Below are 22,856 nucleotides of genomic sequence, written 5' to 3' on the forward strand. Positions count from 1 at the left end.
TTCAACACTTACTAGCCAGATCTATCAAATTTTCTACAACATATTTAAAAGATAAATTTTGGTTTTTTAGAGAGATGCTAGAGCAAAAACACCCTGCAGAAAAAATTAATCATTAGATAAATCCTGTAGCTTATATGAGGCAAGCTCTTAAAAGAAATATTTGTTGAGAGTTGGCTGGTCCAACCGAGGACTATCCCCAAACGCTCAATGAAAATCTAAGAGATCTTCTGCAAACACTAGATCAACCATCAAACCAAGTAGAGAAATAGAATAACAATAAAATTCTAAAGAAATAGAGATACTTGCTAATTCAATCAAAATTGAAAATGTTACCCTAGATCCAACAAACTGAATAAGGTACCTGTATTCAGATTGTTCTAAGAGAGCTATTGATTGATAGTTTTCACATAATATTAAGTTGAAATTAAAACAATGTTACCATAAATTCATGAAGAGGAACACCATCGCAAGTTGAAACCCCAAAGATTTTTGCATTTATTCCAAAAACTAGATCAGAGCAATGTTACTTGGGAGCGGGAGCGGAAGCGGGAGCGGGAGCGACCATTTTCAGAAGCTCCCGGTTTGGGAGCGAATCCCGGAGCGATTTTTTAAAAATATATATATTTTTTATATTTTTTAATTTTTGATACATATATGTCAACAAAAACATGTAGAATGATGAATTAGATATAAAAAACATAAAAAAGCATAGATTGAACCATATAACAACAATCATCTAGAAGTTATAATTTTCATCAACCACGTCCGCAAGTTAGTAACATAGTAACATACAACATATTGAGTCTCATGATTCATCAATCTTAAAGTTTCAAGCTTTCAAAATTCAATATATAACATTTATCATCATTGATCACCAAAGTTGTACTTGTAAGCTAAGTGTAACCATTACAACAAATAATATCTAACATGAAATGAAATGTTATAAAATGAAACGAAATGAAACAACTTTCAACTTTCATGAAGCATCATATTCATAATTCATTACTAATGAGTTATAATTGCCAACTTCAAACTTAAATTGTCATATATTGTTTAAAAAAATATCATAATAAATATGAAAGAGTCAATAGTTATAAAAGCTACTAGAAACTAGAGAAGAGAAGTAAATCTATTATCTATTTCTTATGCTTGGGCCTCTTGCCACCACGAGAAATGTCTAATTTTTTAGTCTTGTTGCAAAATCAGGATCTTTGTCATTAATATCACCCTCCAAGCATTAATATCCAGAGGTATCTTTGTCATTACCTTTGTATCTGTATAGGGATCTTTGTCATTAATATCACCCTCTAAGCATTAACATAAGATAGAAAAAGCATAGCATGTCAAGTCAAGATTTTGTTTGAGTGATGCGTACATTTTTAGAAGGGTCATGATAGAGGAGTTCGACAACCAATGTCACTAACATCAAGGTACATAGAGGGATTGGTACTCTTGATTAAATATGAGTTCCATACCCTAATACATGACAAAATTCAATGGAAACATTGCAATCCCCCAATCCTGAAATCCTGAAAAACTGATAAGTCTGCTGGATTTTGAATGAAATCTAAAATTCTACTTTCTCCATATGAAATCCAATGAGGACGAAACCACTCTCAAACATCCTGAGTCATTTCATGGTAATGTTAAAAATTTAAGTAAAAGGATGAAAATGAAAATTAAAGAAAATGTCACTTTTACTTTAAGAATTTAACATTACCATGAATAGCATATCAATACTAGGGCCTAGACTTGATCATTAAGTTGCCCCACTCAAAAACTATTTGTTTCTTTCAAAAAAAATTGCATTTCGAACATTACTACAAAAAAAAAAATGCAAAAAAGGCAAAACGCTCCCGAAAACGCTCCCGAAAAGGCAGGGAGCGAATTTTTTTTTAGGGAGCGCGCTCCCGAAATCGGGAGCGATTTCGGGAGCGCGCTCCCGACCCGCTCCCGCCCGGAGCGCGGATCGGGAGCGGGAGCGAGGGGGGGGGGGGCGCTCCCCCGCAACACTGGATCAAAGAGCTTGAGAGCTTAGTACACGATTCAAAGATCGGATGAAAAAATAGACTGACACCAACCTCTAATTTATAGATAGATTCTCCAACGACTAGTTCGCTTATGGCCCCAATGTTGCCCTTCCAGAGACGAGCATTGGGCCTTGAACAACTTATACATGATTTCACGCCTCTTGTTGTACCTCTAGATGTTGAAATGCCGATCTTGAGAGGTTGGGTGTTGGATTACTTAGTGATGTGACCAAATGGACCCAAGATGCCCCTAGGTTGGTCTTAACATTGTCTAATGGACGATGCCTTATTTAGGAACCCATATGAGGATGGATGTCACTGAGATGATTTGGGAGGGCTAGCATTCTTCCTTCATGCCAACACTTTCCCTAGACAATGCCACATCATTCCTATATGCTTTGGAAGGGGTACATAGGCCTCTTTATGCATGACATCATGGTAGAGAGGGAGCCTTTTGGTGATGTACCCATGTGTTTTGAAGATTTCATGGAGTGAGGAGCACTCTTAGACCATTTCATCACTTTATTGATGGATTATTGTACATAGGCCTCTTTATGGATGACATCATGATAGAGATGGAGCCTTTTGGAGATGTACCCATGCATTTTGAAGATTTCATGGAGTGAGGAGCACTCTTGGACCATTTCATCACTTGATTGATGGATTATTGATCATTCTTGGAGGATGACATCATGGTCGCGTGGGTTGTTTTTGGCATTTTATTATGTTTTAGAACTATCTCAAGGTCTGGTTTTGACCTTTGACCTAAGTGAATGCTCAAGTAAACTTGTTTTAGGGATTTTACTTGTAAAGTAATGAAAAGAGACTTGGTTTCCCTCATATAAATAGAGAGACGTCTATTTCATTTATTTATCATCATTGTTTATCACACTTCTCTTCTTCAAGAAGTGCACACTAGTTATTTGTCTTCTTCTAGTTGGACACAATGTGGTTATTATGGAGCGAATTGTCTTGCAAGGAAAATTTTTGGATGCAGAGACTTTCTTGGGATTGATTGGAGATATTCTTGTGGAATGGTGTAAGTTTCATGTTGATTTTCTTGATTTTGCATGCTATATTATATGATTTAGGGTTTCTATGTATGCCTATCAAAAATTGCAATATCTTTCCTTAACATTTAAATTTTCATGGTATGTGAAATTTGTTTCCTTTGATTCGCCCCACAGTGCTTTACGGCGCAGAGATTTGGGGTCCCTCTCTCCTAGAGTCAGATTAGGCTTCAGCGGAGCGGGTCCAGACCCTCCTTTTGCGACATTTCATTAGGTGCGAGCAGACAGTTCCTCAACACATCATTCTAGCAGAGTTTGGGGCTGAACCTTTCCGCCTAGAGGTGATATTCAGGGTAGTGTCGCTCTTGCACAAGCTTCGAGGCTTGGCAGACACGAGGAAGGGTCGTGACAGATACCCATATTTAGCGTATTGCTCCGCGGAGAACATCGCCCGTATGCAGACAGGTCGATCCAAATGTTGGTACATCGGTGTGACAGAGCTTCTGGAGGCCTCAGGAATCCAGATTGACCATCCCCCTCCTTTTCAGTACTCTCTGAATGCTCCAGGCCACCTCCTTCATGATCAGCAAGCACTGAGTAAAATCATTAAGGAGGATATTTACAGACGATACATTCAGACTACATGGACCAATCCTCCCAATGGGTTGCGTCCAAAAATGGCCTTCTACGCGGAGCATTACCTGGAGATCAGGGATGGGCTCATCATCAGACCCCAATACACATTCCAGCATCGGACGCATGCCCTTAGAATCCCCCTCTGGCAGCTTAGAGTTGGGTCTCACAGACTCTGGGTGGAGACAGATCACCACGTCGATAGGGTAGATAGGATTTGCCAGCTCTGTCACTTATAGGAGATAGAGACAAAGACACACTTCATCTTCGGATGCCTTGCTTACTACGAGATTCGAGGTCATTTCCATTGTCTCTTCAGGTCTTCTCAGACTTTGACCAGCTTCCTCAGATATGGTGATCAGAGATGCCTTGCACTTTATCTCCAGGAGGCCTTCAGATTTCGGGCCCGTTTTCTTTAGCTCCCCGCCAGATTGGACACCATGCAAAAGATCAAGGACTTCTTTAGGGCACTACCATCAGCATGGGGCACCAAAAGAACCATTGACCGACCCACAGACATTGAGACCAGATCAGTGTGGTCTCGGGGGGGTCGACCCACTAGACTGCACCAATGCTCCAAGATTGGATCCACCCCTGGGAGGCGCCCTAGAACCTCTAGGCGACAGCAGCGACAGCGCAGTATGCCCACAGGACAACAGACTTTGACAAGATTCTCTTAGTTTTCTTCTCTCGACCTCGGATGTTAGGAGTAGGAACTGGGCAAGAGACTCCTTCCCCCTTTCTTCTTCTTATCCTTCTCTGCTTCATCGCAGTGCTTTGTTTCGAAGCCGAGAGCTTCTAGCTTCTACATTTACATTTACTTAGATTATAGATGTATTTTCTGCTTTTTAAGAAATGTTAAATGGGACTCTTTGGTCCATCGGCGTGGCATGATGTAATCATTGTAACGACAGTCTCGTTGACCTATTATGGTCATTTGTTGGACATTAATAAAATTATCTTATCTTATCTTATCTTTTTTTTTTTAACACGGTCGAATACTGTTATATTATAAAAACTTCAGCGGAGGGACAAGTCCCATTACAGATACTAAAGGAAGCGAAGTAGAATTGATCCAAAATGGGCATGCAGTGCCTTGATCCAATTCACTAGGTTTGAAATTTAAGACTTGGAAGGCAAACCGGCTATATTGCTGTATAAACTGACCTGGGAGCAAACAACATTTACAATGCATAAGAAATTTTTACCATAACTGATTAACCGAATCATCAGGCGGTTGTTCTTTTTTGTCGCTGTTCTTGGTTGAAGCCTCTCCTTGCATGCTTTGGTTCATAGTTCTTATGTGGCTGATGGCTTCTTCCAAGTGATTGCATTTTTCTTTGAGGCCTTCAATTTCCGCCTTCTGTTTTTCAAGTTTTTTCTTCTTAGATTTGTTCTCTCACTGAACTTCTTCTTTGAGTTTGTTGAAATGATTGATGAAGCGGGCAATCATGAAGCAGTGCGCCTTGCAGAGGGTGCAACTGTTGTTGGTGACGACACGGTCCAAAGGATTTTCTGACATTGTTAAAGAGTCTTGAGTAATCTTGGAGATCTTGAGGCAGAGCTGAAAAAGCTTGCTACAGAGAGGAGAGTGAAGGTTGACAGAGATTCTGGAGGAAGAAGGCAGGCGGATCAGAGAGTTGATGGCGGAGGAGTAGTTCAGGGGAGAGAGGATAATAAGCGGAGCTCCGCTGGAAGGAGGGGGCGGGAAGCAAAGAATCGCGGGAAGAGGGGGGAAGCAGCTTCTGAAGGGGGAATAAAGAATAGAGGAGAGAGCGTGAGGATGGTAACAGAGAGAATGAAGAACAAAGAGCGGTGAAATAGAGGCTAGCGAAAATGAAAGGAGCTGGATCACAAAGACAGCACTGGTGTTAAAGAAAAGAACGAAAATACAATCCCTACAGACACAATCAATACCTCGCAGAGCTGGCTTTGAGGAACTTCTTCGGCTGATGAGCACCGGGGGCGATCGGGAATGGGAGCTCGAGCCTTTGCTGAGAGAGCAGAGCGCAACTGCAACACTGAACTGGCTGAACCAATGAACCACGGGCTGTTTATAAGCCCACTCAAACTTCAGAGCCTCTGTATGCGGATCAGACTGCTCAGAGATACCTCGCAGAGCTAGCTTAGAGGAGCTTCTTCGGCTGAAGAGCACTAGGGGCGATCTGGAACGGGAGCTCGAGCCTTTGCCAAGAGAGCTGAGCGCAACTGCAACACTGAACTGGCTGAACCAATGCACCACGGGCTGTTTATAAGCCCACTCAAGCTTCAGAGCCTCTGAATGTGGATCAGACTGCTCTGAAAAGTTCCTGTCCCAAATGTCAATTCGAATATTTCTTGAGCAGCCTCTGAGGATTGCGAAATGACTGTTGCCTAACTTCTGAGTGATCTTTTCACGAGACTCTTCCCGGTCCATTATCCAATACATATTTTCCATTAGCTTGAAGATTTCCTTGACAGTGCTTAGGATGTGTGAGTGGATACTGTCAGTGTGGAGGGGATCGGGCGTCCAACTGCATGGACTGAAGGGAGAGGCGGACTTATTGTTGAGATGACTGTTGGAGCCTTGGATCACGAGCCCGACTGTGGGGAGGGGCGTCTTATGGGATTGATTTATCATATGTGTTGTTGTTCTCACGGACTTGCCCTATGGGTCTGATGACTGCACTGTTGGCTAGAGAATCTGCCTTGATGTTATAATTCCTCATGACATGTTTGAATTGTATAATCCCCAGCTGTTTTAAGTTATCCACGATCCTGTGCTTGGTTCTACTGAGGGCCTGGTTTTTGAAGTCGCCACATGAAACCATAACTGCTATCATAATTGCCGAGTCGCCAATTATGACTGGATTTTTAGCTTGTAGATTTTTCAGAATGCAGGTACCCAGTAACAGGCTATAGGCCTCTGCCATGTTGTTTGTCGTGTTTCCCAATCCCCATTCGTAAGTGGTGATGACTTGCCCGTTTTGGTCTGTGATTATTCCCCCTGCTCCTGCTTGTCCGAGGTTGTTTTTGGAAGCACCATCAAACTGAAGAGTGATAGTCTTTTGATCTTGAATCCATTGTTCTATTTCATTTTGAGTTCCCCTGAGTTTCCAATTTTTTTTTCTCTTACCTGACTTTGCTGGAGATTGTTTATTCTTTGAGTAGACCAACTGGAATTTATTATACCATTCTTCCTCTTCTTTCTGCCAGTTGGTGTGGTCGGTTTTTGTTACAGTGTTGGCACTTATCATTTCTGTAACTAGGCCTAGAGTTTTGGCTAGAGTGAGAGCTGGGTTTGGCTTTTGGTTTTTGAAGATGCAGCTGTTCCTGGAGAGCCAAATTTGCCAACAGAGAGTAGAAGGAATGCATCTCCATATTCGAGTAATTGTGGCTTTGCCTTTTCTTGCGTGGGGGTAGCCTTTTTCCCAATTTCTGTGAAGAGTTGTGAGCTGATCGAAGTTTTCTCTAGGAGACCTCAAAGGGCTGATAATTTCGAGTAATTGTGGCTTTGCCTTTTCTTGCGTGGGTGTAGCCTTTTTCCCAATTTCTGTGAAGAGTTGTGAGCTGATCGAAGTTTTCTCTAGGAGACCTCAAAGGGCTGATAATTTCGAGTAATTGTGGCTTTTCCTTTTCTTGCGTAGGGGTAGCCTTTTTCCCAATTTCTGTGAAGAGTTGTGAGCTGATCGAAGTTTTCTCTAGGAGACCTCAAAGGGCTGATAATTTGGTGCTAGCAGTGTTGGGCAAAGGAGCAATCGAGGAATAAATGTTGACTGCTCTCCTCCTCCAAACAGCAGAGGCAGCACATTGAAGGACCTTGAATCCCTTTTTTTTTGAGATTTTCAGCAGTGAGGATCTTCCCTTTTAGGAGGGTCCACGCAATTTTTTTTATCTTTGGGAGGCATTCATTCTTCCAAACTGCAGATCGAAGGTTCCAGTTATCTAGGTTGTTGCTAGATTGGAGGAGTTGATACCCATCTTTCACAGTGAACTTTCCTCCGCTTGGGTCCCAAACGAAGCTGTCTTGAGTGGATTTATTTGTTGGAGCAGCTCCCATTAGCGTTCTCTTCAGCTCTGTCCACTGATTTTCGAGGTGATTTGGAAGAGGAAGGTCCCTCCAAGCAGACCAATTATTGTGGTCCCAAACGGAGATGTCATATAGGGAATGAATGCTTTTAGCCTCCATCCATATTTTCAGGGGTCTCAATTGCTGGAGAAGATTTCTTGGCTCCGAGTCCATAATTTTATCTGTCCAAAGATTTATATCTTTTCCATTTCCAGGGGACTTAGAGATATGATTTTTGATTTGGGGAATGAATTTTTTGATAAGTCTCCATGCTGGAGTGCATGGTCTTTCCACGATCAAATCAGTGAGAACCTTGGAGTGCTACCCATGAAGGTATTTTTTCTTGAGAGCCTCAACCCACCAGCTGTCTTTTTCCATTAGCATTCTCCACACAAGTTTGAAGCCCATCGCTTTATTAGTCAGGCTTGGAATTTTGATGGATATGCCACCTTTTTCGAAGGGGAGGATCACCTGGTCCCATCGGACCAAACTGAATTTTTTGTATCTTGTTTCTCTCCTTGCCAGAGAAAGCCTCTCATAATTAGCTCCAATTGTTTGTGAATACTGGCTGGGGCCAAAGTAACAGCATACTGATAAATAGGAAGGGCTGAAAGAAGAGCTTTTATGAGGATGGTCCTGCCCGCTAGATTTAACCACGACAGCCCCCAACTTTGGAGAAGCCCTCTCATTTTTTCAATCTGCTTGTTCCAAATCTCAGACTTGACAACTTCCTTTGCCAAGGGAAGGCCAAGATAGGAAAAGTGGCTCTAGTTTTTTTGGACTGGCATGTCCATGATTAGAGAGATTCTTTGCATTACTTGAAGCGAGACATTCCAAGTATAAATTCTGCACTTTTTGTTGTTAAGCAGTCCCCCTGAGACAGCCATGAAAGTGTCTAGGATTCTCTTGAATCTCGTTGCAATTAAGCTTAAGGCTCCTCCTATTAAGAGAGTGTCATCTGCAAAGAGCGAGTGATTTATTTCTTTTATTCCTTTCGCTATACTTATGCTTGTTATCTCGTTTTGTTTCCTTAGATTTTCTAGATGTATGCTTAAGGTTTCCGCCATGATGATGAAAAGGAAGGGTGAGAGGGGGCAGCCTTGTCTCAGTCCTCTGGAACTTCGGAAGTAGCGACTAGGCCTTCCATTGATTAGGGGCGCTGTCCAAGGATTTGATATGCATTCCATAATGATGTTTATAAATTTGTTGGATATTCCAAACTTCCGGAGAACAGCTGCTAAGAATTGGTGATTGACCCTATCAAAGGCATTTGCCATGTCAAGTTTTATGATCATACTTATTTCATTTCTTTGCAAACTGCTGTTAATTGCTTCTTGGACCAAAATGACATTATCCGTTATTTGTCTTTTGGGGACAAATCCTCCTTGGTTCTCTGAAATGAGAGTGGGCAAGAGCTTTTTCAGTCTATTTGCCAAAATTTTGTAGGAGACATTGCAGAGGGAAATGGGTCTGAAGCGATCAAAGGAGAGGGGGTTTGGTTCCTTGGGGATAAGCGCCAAATGGGAAGTTTTTGTATTTTCTCCCATCTTGGTTTTTTTGAAAATATTTTTGACCATCCTGATGAAATCTTTCTTTATTATATCCCAGTGAGTCCTGTAAAAAGCAATTGTGAAGCCATCAGGCCCGGGAGCCTTGTCCGGCTGCATACTGCACACAACTTCTCTGATTTCTTCCTCCGAGACTTCCTGCTCCAACTCGCTATTTTGTTGCTCATTGATTTTACATTCTACTGGTAGAAGGAAGTCCACGCTGTCGAAGGGCTGATGGTCAGCAGTTAAGAGAGATTTGAAGTGGTTGTGGGCTGATTCTTTGATTTCCTCTTGCTCTTTTAATTCTTTACCCTCAACAGTGATTTTATCTATTTGATTTCCAGCTCGTCTGAGCTTGAGATTATTATGGAAGAAAGATGTGTTTTATCTCCCGCGCTGAGCCAAAGGCACCTTGATTTTTGTCTCAGCTCCTCTTCCTCAGCTCTGTTCTGCCTGTAAAGTTCCCTGAAGATTTCGTTTTCCTGAGTTTGCTCTTCCTTCGAAGTTTGCTGGGCCTCCTTTTCCTGATTCCATTTTTCCAATTTTCTATGTAGCTCAATTTTTTTTATTTTTCTCTATTGCTGCATTCTCTTTTGCCCACTTTTTGATTGCTGATCTTAGGAATTTTAATTTGGATTCCCAGACATAGTGGGGGGATCCAATGACTTCCATTTCCCAACTTTCTTTGATGATCTTGTGGAAATCCTCCTTGCTGTCCCAAATTTTATTGTATTTGAATGGGATTGGGCCGAGATTTCCTATTCTATCTAGGATCAAGACCACTGGCTTATGATCTGAAGCTGTGGCATGGACGATCTTGCTTTTTATTGAGGAGAATCCTGCTGCTATACTTTCATGGATTAAGATCTTGTCAAGTCTTTCTTTGATGTTCTGTGTTCCTGCTCTCTTATTGCTCCATGTAAATTTCCCATTGCATGGTGGAATGTCGATGAGTTTATGGGTTTCTATTATTTCTTCCAGATCATCTCTTGAGGGGTCAGCAAGATATTTACCTCCCATCTTTTCTTCAATGTTTCTTATTAAGTTCAAGTCGCCACCCAGAACGGCCTTCCTATTTTGACATGCCTGCAACTCTGATTTGATAGAATCCCAACAGTATGCTTTGTCTCTATAATGGTTTGGAGCATAAATGTTGAGCACAGCAAATTCTTCTTTTGTGATTTTATTTTTTAGATTAGTTCTGACCCACCAGTAAGTTGAATTTTGGCTGGTAAGGTCCCATTTTCTCTTGTTCCACAATGTGCCTATTCCTCCTGAGGCACCTAGTGAATCAGTAGCTGTTCCTGCAAATCTTTTGTGTCTTTTTGTAAATTTTTGAAAGTCTTGGTTGGACATTTTGGTCTCTTGGATCAGAAAGAAATTTGGCTGCTCATGACTGATTATATACCGGGCTGTGTTGGATTTTAGAGAGGAGCCCAGGCCCCTGCTATTCCAAGAGACCAAAATCATTACTTATTGGATTTTTGGTGAGCCCCGCTCTTCTCCTTTGTCTTTTCCCCACTTACTCTTTGCTTGGCCAAAAAAGAGTCCATCGGTTGTTGAGTACTTGTGGCCATTTCTTTAGCTGCTGTTTCGTCTCTTATTTATTTATTTGATTTCCTGCCTGCTTTTTTTGGTGGCTCTAAGTTGTTGTTTGCTTCTTTGACTTTATTTCTTGTTAGGATACGGTCTATGGTGGGAGGGGGTGAGGGGAGGATCTGAGAAGGGGAGTGAATGACTGCTAGAGCAGAGGCTGGAGGTGGAGAAAGTGGGGAGGATGGGTCTTCGTCCTCCAGAGATTCGAAGGGGTTTGAAGAAGAGGGTAAAGGCTGAGTCGAGATGGGAGGGGGGGGGGGAGCAGCTTGGGATTCTGGGGGAGGCTTTGGTTTAGGGCCAGACTGTTTGGGGTTTGATTTCTTTCTTTTGACTTGTTCCCATGTGTCTTCACTAGCTTCAGCATTTTCATTCATTTCATTTTCTTTTAGTTTACTACACCTATTAGCAAAATGACCATATTCATGGCATACCTTACATTTGAACAGGATTTGTTCGTAGTCCAGCTGTTGAATATGGGTCCATTGGTCCACTTTGATCTTTATTGCTTCCGGAAGGCCTTTTCCTAAGTCGACTTCAACACAGATCCTTGCACAAGCATGCATGTTGTCCTTTGGTTCACATCTGTCGATGTATTCTCCCACAGCGTTCCCAATGGCTTTAACCGAATCATCTCCCCAGCAATGGAGAGGGAGATGGGGCAAGCGAACCCAAACTGGGACTGCATTAGGTATATCCATTTCTGGATCGAAGTCAGGGGACCATCTGTTCAGGTAAAGGCCTCTCAAATCCATGAAATAGGGACCATTTCTAAAGATGAGATTCTGGTCTTTTTTGGTCTCAAAGAAGAAAGTATAGTAACCCCTTCCATAGAATCTTATGGTGATTTTTCCTTGGATGTTCACATTCCAGTTGCGCTCCACCCATTTTTGAACAGTTCTGGGTGAGGGCCACAGGCCAGTAAATTGTCCAACCAGACCTCTCTCTGTTAGAGAGATCGCTGCCTTCCTTGGGAGACTAGGAGGAGAGAGATTTCTGGGATGTCAGCCAGTTTCTTAACGAACTTTGAAGCTGTAGGCTTGTTTCTGGTGGTTGCATTTTCAGAAATGAGAGAGGCGAAGATCTCAGCCTGGTCTTCATTGTCTTGCATCTGGGAGGGATCGATCCCAGCCATGGGAAGGACGGGAGGAAGCCAGTCACGACACTGGCTGAAGGAGTGGCGGGGACCGACTGCAGGGGAGTCGTGGAGAAAGGTGGGAGGCCCAGTAGCAGGGGCTGCCAGGCAGGAGGCCTGCGGAGGGCCGCAGGGGGCAGAGTTGCAAAGATGCGGGAGCTCCTATTCAAAAACGCGCTCGAAGCAGCTCATCATTATTCGACTATTTTTCCATGTTAGTCATAATGAGTGTTCTCTTATCTTATCTTATTCATCTCTTGAACTTACAATTTCCCATATAAGGAAGCCACATTGTTCTAAGTAGAGATAATCATTCTCCCACCCTCTTCATCAAGGCCCTCTTCATAGATCTTGATCTAAACGACTCCATTTCCCAATTAGATCAAGGCACTAGTGTAATAGGTGTTGATCAAAGCCCTAAATTTTCTCTTTTTATCTCTTTTCTTGATAACTAGGGTTATGGTTGGGTCAAATCTTCATTTTCAACAATTTAGTTTTATGTGTTACTGCCCAAATAAAGGGATTGCATTTAATAAACTTAACAAAAGAAATATCTAGCATTATTCCCTGTTACAATCCTAAAATATGGCTGACATTATCTTTCTATTGCTGTTTTATGCATGTTCCAGCCATAAAAACAGCTTTGTTTACCCTAAACCTAGTCTACCTTTTTGATAGCCCTGCTCCTTTGTTGATCCATACTTGATAGGCTATCTCTTAGAGCTGCTATATGCTATCATGTGCCCTAAACATGCACATAATACAAACCCTAACTTATAGCATCTCTCTTCTAAATTACATAGGTCTTAAGGAAGCATACTTGAACTTTAGGCAACTCTTATCTTAGCCTTTCTAGGCTCTGTTAGTATTTTTCCTTCAATCATTAGACCTTGCATCACCATTAAGCCCTTCTTTATTGAATATCCTTTGGTGGTCTTTTGTAAGGAAGCCTCCCTCGTGGGATTAAATTCACCACTAAACAATTGGAGAGAAGTCATTGAGGTGACAGTGGTGGCAGATCTCTTGTTTACATAAGACCTAGGTTGTCTAGTGGGGCTTTGCAATAGGCCTGCTGGATTTTTACATAACAGGTCCCAAAAACATCTTCTCGAGATTTACCTTTTTGTCAACCATAGATTGCAAGGAGATCAATTTAGCTGCAAATCTGGTCATTGCAAACAAGTTCTTTGTCTTTAGTGTATATTCTCATGGTGTTGAGGACATTTCTGTGATTATTTATTTGGTTATGGATTCTGCCTTTCCATAATCTCTCATTTCTAACAGGGGGTCTTCACTCAATGAACTTGTGCCATAGCATGTTCGTTCGTGGAATATTAACTTCATTCATAAAGAATACCCTTAATTTCTCTAGATACTGATAAATAACTCACAGAATCATTTTGTTGAACCCCCTTCCCAATATTTCTTTCCAATAAAATAACCGCTTATTTTTTCGGGATCCCTTTTTTATATCCCCCAATGCCTATAAGCCCCTTCATACCCTACACCTCCTCCACTTAGCCCCCCCGCCCCCAACCAATACCTACAATATATTGATATTATTTTTCACAATTACAAAACCCTCTTTATGAATGAACATGATAAGATATTGGTCAACAAGGTGAAGCCCCTGTGATATCCAACAATTTTACCAATGTCCTCAAGCATTAGATCTATGCAATGTGTAGCATTTCAAGAGGTTCGGTAACTATATAATTAGCTGCATTGTTGGTAAACATGTGTAAGACAATTTATTCTCCACATCTTGGACAACTTTCTCCATTATTTCACAGGTTAGTTGGGCACTCTTACTTTGTCTAAGACAACGAATCATCTGAGAAACATTCTTCCTTTTAGACAAGATATGAGGAAACTATAAAAGTCATCTTCCTCTGATCTGTCCACCCATCATTCATGATTGTGCACCCAAATTCTGCCCAGGTGAATGAAACTCAACAAGTATAAGCTAGATATCATCAACACTTTATAACAACAAATGTGAACCAAGGCTCTTAGTTGTAGGGGGGATTTGAATCACGGACCTGTAATAGTAACTGCATCAATCATAAATTACTAATAAGGGGTTTTGGCATAGTTGAGAAGGATGTCGGAATAATTCCAAAAATCAGCAATGGCCTTCCTTGCTTTACTATGGACATTCCTTTTCCAACTTATGCCATCCAAGCAGGGTTGGGAATCGATTTTTGTTTGAGTAGCAAAAAAAATTATAATGACACCTCCAATGCTTAAATTTGTCCGATTGGTGTTGAACATTTTGGTCAACTTTTTTGTAAGGACCAATGTCATGGTCAGAAATTTGGGCAAGGTGGTATATGAATCTAAAAATGCTGCCACTACATCCATCTTTGCAAATTTTAGTATTTACATATAAGCTTGGTTGATCCTGGAATGTTTTCACAGTAAGCTCAAGTAAAGTCTTTCACCCTTGGCGTTTTCATTGTTTTGGTTATTGTTTTTCTTCTGTTCAGTGTTTATTGCTTGGTGTTTAAACATTAAAGTTTGCCATTCATCTTTACCTTGAACTTGTCATAAGTCATCAGATCTTTTGCAGCAAGGTAAAAGCTGTAATAAGCTAACAACTTATAGGTTTTACAAGAACAACCGATAGGTCAAGGGAAGTGGTTGCTGTCTTCTTCAGTGAAGGCTGCCAAAACCACTACAGAAAACAATAGCAAAAAAACCTTAATAACTTTAAAAACCATAAAAAACTCCTAAAAAATTCTAAACTATGTTGCTATATACCCTAAATAACAAACATGATGAAAACAGTCTATAGGGGTACCTCCAATGTTGAGAAAGACGCTAAAAGAGGCATGTAACAGTCACGCGTTCAGTAAAAGCTCAAAAAAATTTGCTGTTGTCAATGTCCTAAATGTCCAGCCACATCAGGGGATGATCAGCAGTGGTTGATGGGTGCCCTATATGGGCTGCTTTGTTATTCTTTGGTGTTGTTCATCTCTTTCAATGAATCAACAGAGAACTCCTTTAAACAGGGCAAAAACCGACTGAAACTACAGTTTAAAGCTCTTTTACAGAGTTCCAGCCATGATCCTTTCAACTCAAACTTGGCACGATTAGATCCATTTAATGACAACTGCTTTTTTGACTGCGGAAAGCTTCCTTTTCCTTGCATGAGTGAAATTTTCAGCCTTGGATTCAATTGATCTTTGAGAAGAGTTTGGTTATTAGGTAAACCGTAAAATATGTGCTGGAAATAGTTGCTAATCATTCAACCATGTACTGTTTTGGGTTTTGGGCTTGGCTTCTGAAATCAGAACTGGACTTATCCTTTACAATTTACATCCTTTAGTTTTGTTTTAAGAATTTTTTCTTGCATAATTTACCATTGTATTGGCAAGCTATGAGAATTTTGCAGATAACATTTGATTAAATCCTAGTCTTGAACATAACTTCAGTGTTTTGTATCTTGCAGAATTTCTTTCCTGCAATGACGAAAATTATTGGCACCCTTGGACCACAGTCACGATCTGTCGAGGTGATTGAGGGGTGCCTTAAGGCTGGGATGTCTGGTGAGTTTTCCTTCAAACATTGTTTTGGATTTGTCTCTCTTTTGCTATGTTAGAGTTGCTTATTGTTTTGTAGCTTTCTGAGTTCGGGTAGAATCACAGCAGATCTTAAGATGGATAGTTCATCTCCATGGTGCTTATGGGACCTGGCATGTGTTTGCTAAACAAGGCCTGTATAATGTTTGCATTTTTTTGGCAGTTGCTCGTTTTGATTTCTCTGGGGGAGACAATGAATATCACCAAGAAACTCTTGAAAATCTGAAGATTGCTGCAAAAGGGGTTAATAAACTTTGTGCTGTAAGTTTAGTTTGTTCTTCTAACTGCTGTCGATTAGGACATATTGAATTGCTTCATCAACATAGAGAGAGTATTGACTGATAAACTGTGCTAGTTTCTCACCATGCTGAAATGCATGGATATTGACGTTTTTCATTTTCCCATGGATTTTAGGTTGCCATATGCAATTGATCTAAAATTATTTATTCAGTAAGTTGTCATTGTTTTTTTTGAGCCACTATTTTTATAAGAAAAATCACAAAGAAGGGAATAATCGAAACCAATTTTTAGTGGAAGACTGTCAACTTTGCTGGTACTGCTTTAGCTATAAAAGTTGCTTATTCACTGTTATACCGGTTCAGGTTTTTCCTGCAGAAAATTTTAATACATATCATCCAGATACAGTAATTTATTGATTTGTTCTTGTCACTAGGAACACACTTGCTTCTTATTTTACCTTATGATTGTTGATCTAATATGAATATACTCGTCTGTAATTGTGTTTTGTTATTTCTGTTTCGCAAATCCCAGCATTACTTTGGTGCTTTCACACAGTTAAATTGGAACTAATATTCATTATCTGTTGATGTGTTCATTAATTTCTCACCATGCTGAAATGCATGGATATTGACGTTTTTCATTTTCCCATGGATATTAGGTTGCAATATGCAATTGATCTAAAATTATTTATTCAGTAAGTTGTCATTGTTTTTTTTGATCCACTATTTTTATAGGAAAAATCACAAAGAAGGGAATAATTGAAACCAATTTTTAGTGGAAGACTGTCAACTTTGCTGGTACTGCTTTAGCTATAAAAGTTGCTTATTCTTTTTTTTTGCTAATGCAAGAGTCGGACCTTCTATTTCCATAAACAGCAATAAAATACATAGTATACAACAATCCTCGGTGAGTTATACACCAAGGAAAGAACCTACAGTGACTGATAACGGGCGAGAGGTACAAGCCTCGAACCCTACAATCAAACCTCTAAACACTTAAAAGAAATACATTGCGAAAACCAATAGACTAAAAAAAGACTAGAACACTGAGCAGAACAAAAGAGCCGTACAAAAAGAGTACAAAAACACTTAACACACCACCCGTGTTACTGTGGGAGGTAAAGGAATGGCATTTCCCATATTTTCTGCTGCCCGCCAATATTTCTAGACATTGTTTCCGCCGCGTGAAAATCACACCCCGTACACATCCACTGGACCCACAAAATAGACGAGAGGATACGCGAAAAAAGGTATAACGAGGCTCTGCTGTCGGACCCACCAAACAGCATCCGCATTCTCAGCCGTTGATCCTGGCTGTTGGATCCAACAGTATTAAAGTTGCTTATTCACTGTTATACGCGTTCAGGTTTTTCCTGCAGAAAATTATAATACATATCATCCAGATACAGTAATCTATTGATTTGTTCTTGTCACTAGGAACACACTTCTTATTTTGCCTTATGATTGTTGATCTAATATGAATATACCTGTCTGTAATTGTGTTTTGTTATTTCTGTTTCGCAAATCCCAGCATTACTTTGGTGCTTTCACACACTTAAATTGGAACTAATATTCATTATCTGTTGATGTGTTCATTAGTTTTCTTATCTAAACCCATATGAATTATCTTCATTCTATAATTGAGTTTTAATGTGCATTTTGGTGCTCCCTATATATAATATAAACTATTTTACACGTAACAGATCATGCTGGATACAGTTGGTCCAGAGTTGCGAGTTTTTAAAAGGAGTGAGGAACCTATTGTGCTTGAGATTGATGCATCTGTGACGCTAACACCAGATCAGACCAAAGAAGCATCATCCAAAGTCTTGCCAATGAATTATGATGGGCTTGCGAAGGTATGTATCTCCTAGTTTCCATTTAATTTCCCTTGACATATGAATGTCAAACTGCAAGAAATGATTGCGGATATTGCGATTGAATGTAGAACCTCTCTTTATCTTGTGTTGCTTTTTAGAACCATGTTTAAACCTGTTTCTCTTTGTTTCTCTATAGAAATGTTTTGATTCTGTCACCCAGAATGGGGAAATGTATTCAGGCTTTCAAAATTGTATGGGGTTTGGAAATAGAACTTTCAAAACTTAAAGATAGGGGAAACAACACTCACACATAACGTACAAATATATGAATATATGTATCATGTATATACATTATTTTCATAATAAAAAAAAATAGTCCTAAATAATAAATATACGAGGGTCACATGTATAACTAAATAGTAGGTTGGTTTGGTAGTCATCCTAAAGTAATGCATGAAAACAAGTACATATATAGAATAGAGTTGTTATTATAGAGCGTTTTCTTTTATGAGAAAACCTTGCGGGATCCTGCCATCTTACCCAGAATATTAGGATTGAAGGAAGCTCAATTGGAAACCATAATAATGGCTGGTAACCTTGAGGGACTCAACTAGATTTGAACCTATGAGCTAAGGCCTCTTGGTCAGCAACATGCTTTTTGTAGATGATTCAATTTATTGAACTAATCCTTAGAGTTATTTTTTTTTTTAACAAAGTCGGTTGCTGTATTAGTGGCTGAAAAAAGGAGAGGAGTCAGAACTCCTAAAATACATTAGATATCGATGGCAGCTTGGATCAGGGGAGTTACAAAATAGAGATCTCTCCTTGATCCTTTTTCTGCTTGTTCTAATTCTAAAATTACCTGAGCTACTATAAGTTCGTACATATTGAGACAACCAAAATTGACATTTGCAGAACATTTTAATCTATTTCAATATGACTAATTTGCCTTGCGGTGGATTCCTCCGGATTTGGATCCACTTCATCCTGTTTGGCACTTGAGGAACTGGGGGCTGCTTTATTTCGCTTGTCCATCATATACTGCAGGATTGAGATCGATTCTTCCGCATGGCTGCATCGATTTGATAAGTGACTAAACTGATCATGAAGAGAGGCAACCCTATGCAGGAAAAGATCTATTTCAGCTCGGTATTTCTCGTTCAGGATGCGGTTCTGGTCTTCAAGCCTCGTCTCCAAGATCCTCTGCTGATTCTCCAGGATGCGCTGCTGGGCCCTGACTTCCTCTAATTCGGCTTGCAAGTCCGCACAATGCAGACAGTCTTCGTTGCGTGCCATAGATGCTGTTGAGGGTGATTGGGATGAGAAGCAGATGCAAACAAAGGTAGGGATAAAGCTCACAGCGCAGGGGACAGAGAGGATGGAGGTAGCATAACACTCAGCGGAATTTATGAAGGTCTGAAACTGCCTGTAGGCGCAAAAGACAGTCAGATGGGAAGATAAAGGGAGACCTGGCCAGAGGTTCGAAACAATACTTAGAGGGCAGAGACTATTTCTGGAACAAAGACAGTGCGTCACTAAACAATACTGTCCGCAGGGAACCACTTGAGAACAAGAGCGCTTGGAAGCCAAGCGTCGGAGGGAGAAAAGATTAGCGCTGGAGAATGAAGGAAGGGGGAGTAATATAGGAGGGAGCTGAAGGGAGATGAGGCGGGAGAGGGGCCGTCCAGTCACGGGATGAAGGAGGGTATCCTGCTGGCAAACCTGAAGAGAATCCTGAAGGGTCCGTGAATCGGATCTGTTGGGAGATCTGCCGGCGAGAATGATGAGATTATCACACTTGATGTATGTATTGTGGATTTCGTGTCCTTGGAATATCTTGTTGCAAAAAACAATCCCATTGACAGCCCAAGGAATATGATTCATTTCGATTCTGTCAGTGTTTTTGGGCTTGGCGCTGATGATTTTGTTTGGAGTCATGGCAAAGGTTGAAATGTTTCCCTGGAGTTGCATCTTAAGGTGCCAACTGGTCTTCCACACACACTGTTGGCGCTGTCATCAGCCTTCTTATTAAGGTTTCGAAGAATATGGTAATATTGGATGTCTTCCATTGCCTGGTGGAGGATTTGATTACGTCTATTAATTTGTTGAAGCAGAGTGTTGGGAGAGTTCTGCTGATGGACCATTAAGCAGATTACAACAGAGGAGTCCCCAAATACCATTGCTTTCTTTATTCCCAGTTTACCTAACTGAGTTAGGCCCTGAAACAAAGCTAGAGCTTCAGCTCTGTTATTCGAAACCTTCCCTAGACTCCACTCATATTGAAGGATACACTCCCCATTGGCATTAATAATCAGTCCCCCTGCTCTAGCTATACCAGGATTTGATTTGGATGCCCCATCGAAGAACAAAGAAAAGCAGTTGCTCTTTTGTATCCAATTGGCAAATTCTTGTTCTTTTAGTCTGACTTTCCATGATCTAGGTTCTACTTTGTTCTGTGCTTCACTCCTGTTACCTTCCTGTACTTTATGCTGTCTGTCCAAAATGTAACTTATTAAGTCTCGTTCCTCGACACTATATTGTGTTGCATCGACTTTTCCAGTGGTGTTGATTGAAATAATTTCCAAAGCAAGGATTTTGGCTTTGTTGTAGGCTGTTTGTGTATTTGAGCTCTTATCTTGAATTTTTTTTTTTTTGTTTCTAGCTAGCCAGATTCGCCACAACAAGGTGTGAGGGAGAGTGTTCCATACTCTCTTCACCAAGTTACTTCTTTTTTCTTTCGAGGGACAGCGTTTTCTCCATTTGTAGATTGTCTCAGCTATGGTGTGCTGAGGTTCCCAGTTTAGATTGCCAATAGAAGACAACTTTTTCCAGCATTCTACAACAAAGGGGCATTCTATGAATAAATGATACATTGTCTCTTCAGCCTTGCAACAGTTGGGGCATCTGGATGGGCCATTGATGCCTCTTCTTTTTAGGTTCTCTGCTGTTAGGATTTTGCCTTTCAGCAAAAGCCATATAAAAAATTTAATTTTTGGGAGAGATTCTGTTCGCCAAGCAATTTTCCAATGAGTCCACAAACTCATCTGAAAGGTGCTGTTGCATAGGTGTTGGTGGCCTGCTCTGACTGTATAATTTGTTCCTGTTGAATCCCAACGAAAGCCATCCGTTTCATCTTCTTTGATAGGAGCCTTACTGTGGAGAAGCGTCTTCAGGCAGCTGAGACTAGGTTCTAAAGCGTTGGGAATTTCTGGGAAGGACCAACCAGTCCAAACATGGGAATGAGGATCCCAGCTGGAAATTTGAGCTAGATTATGGATACCTCTATTGTTGAGGTATTTGATGACAGGAGTGGCCTCTTTATGCATAATCAAGGGTTGTCCCAGGATTTTGTCAGTTCCAAAGTTGATGCTGGCTCCCCCCTGGGACTTTCGAAATATTTTGGATCATAATAGGAAGTGCTTTCTTCCATAACCTCCAGATTTTAGTGGAGTCTCTGTTGGGGATATTGGAGTCAAGAAGATGCTGCCTGGGGAAATTTAGATATTTGATCTCCAGCACCTTTTTCCACCACGTTGAGGGTCCTGTTATTAACCTCCATACAATTTTCGCACCAAAGGCCAGATTTAAGAATTTTGTTGATCTGATACCAAGACCTCCTCTATCTTGGGTTTGGATAACCTGCTTCCAGCTGACTAAATTAAACTTGCTTTTGTCATTCTTTCCCCCTTGCCAAAGGAAATGGCGAAGAGCAACTTCCAATTTATGGTGAAAAATGGCAGGAGCCTGATATAGAGAAAAGCGATAAAGGGGAAGGGAAGTGATACCTGATTTAAGGAGGATGAGTCTGCCTGCAGGGTTGAGCCACAGTGTTCCCCATTGCTGCACTTTCCTCTTTACTTTGTCAGTGATCCCGTTCCAAGTTTCAGCGTTCAGAGGGCCCAAACTCACTGGCATGCCCAAGTAGGAAAAGTGGGTCCATTCCAGATTGCATGTGACACCAAATATGTTTGCAATGCTGTGGGTAACATGGTTTGAAGTGTTCCATCCGTATATACAACTTTTGAGCTGATTTACCAAGCCTCCAGAGTACCCCATAAATTGATCTAGCAGTTTCTTGAATCGTCTTGCAATTGTAGTGGAGGCTCCCCTAAACTAATCCTTAGAGTTATTATTATACACATTGTCATATAATAATTGTAGAAATTATGCACAAAAGATTGCAATAACAGTCTGCAGCAGTGAAACAGGAATCGGCGATTCTGCCGATTAATCGCGATTCCCAATCGGCTCGGCCACGAAACGAGTAGAGTCGAATCTTCCGGAGTCAAATCGCGTTGACCGAGTTTGACTCGTGGTCAACGCGATTTTGACTCGCGCGTCTGCCGATTATTCCGACTCTGCGATTTTTTTCCGAGTCCCGCCAAAATTTTTGGGTTTCGGTTTATCGGGTTCTGGGTTTCTGTTTGTGGCATTTATCACTCCCGCGTCCAGCGTCCATACTCCCGCGTCCAGCGTCCAGCGTCCATACTCCCGCGTCCAGTGTCCAGACACCGCACAGTCGACACCACCGCAGAGCCTGTGCATTCGACGCCGCATTGTTGAGAATCGATAAAGCCGCAAGCGTATACCTGCGTGAGCCTTCAGGTAAACCGTAACTCCTCTCTCTATATATATATATATATATATATATATATATATAATGATGAATGTGTGCAGCACTGCAGCCGCCAGCGTGATCAGGGGATGCGAATCGCAGACTCGCAGAGAAGAACCGTGATCCTCCTTTATTAAACCGTGATCCTCCTTTATTTCTTCCGTCACTAATGAGCTTTGTTTTGGAGTGATACGATATATCTCTGCCATAGAAAGTCTCCTTCTGCTGCAAGCACGCACTTCAACACGGATGAGGCTGCACCTGCCGGCTATTTAAGCCAACTTATTCCATTCTTAGCAGCCATAGCTTGCTATCCTCACATCATTCGATTGGGATGCAAAAAAATGGTTTGATCACTAAGAAAATTGAAAAGTAAAGACACAGCAGTGGTAGTTAATAAAAGGATGCCACTGTTTCATGTCATGAACTCGTAATTATTCAGTCATTATGCTATATTTCTGTTGTTTAGTCATGTGCAGTATTATAATGGTTTGGTTTAGCATCATTGTTCGTTGATTGCGGCTTTATTTGTTATTGAACATTAGAAGGTTCCGCACTTAGTGAAGAAAGCTAACATTACCTTTCTTTTTGTGTTTGTC

General features: G+C 40.9%; 1 protein-coding gene across 1 annotated transcript in view; it reads left to right on the plus strand.

The window, feature by feature from the left end:
• Positions 1–22,856, plus strand: part of LOC149257628 (pyruvate kinase 1, cytosolic-like) — a 266,221-nt gene that overhangs the window by 45,464 nt on the left and 197,901 nt on the right. The window contains exons 2-4 of the mRNA XM_089414476.1: positions 15,454–15,550; positions 15,747–15,844; positions 17,526–17,681. Coding sequence (XP_089270602.1) covers positions 15,454–15,550; positions 15,747–15,844; positions 17,526–17,681 — 351 coding nt within the window. The remainder of the gene's footprint in view (positions 1–15,453; positions 15,551–15,746; positions 15,845–17,525; positions 17,682–22,856) is intronic.

This window comes from Pinus tabuliformis, chromosome 6, assembly GCF_031772625.1.
Source record: "Pinus tabuliformis cultivar Carrire ecotype Pingquan chromosome 6, CPIR1, whole genome shotgun sequence".
NCBI classification, from domain to species: Eukaryota; Viridiplantae; Streptophyta; class Pinopsida; order Pinales; family Pinaceae; genus Pinus; species Pinus tabuliformis.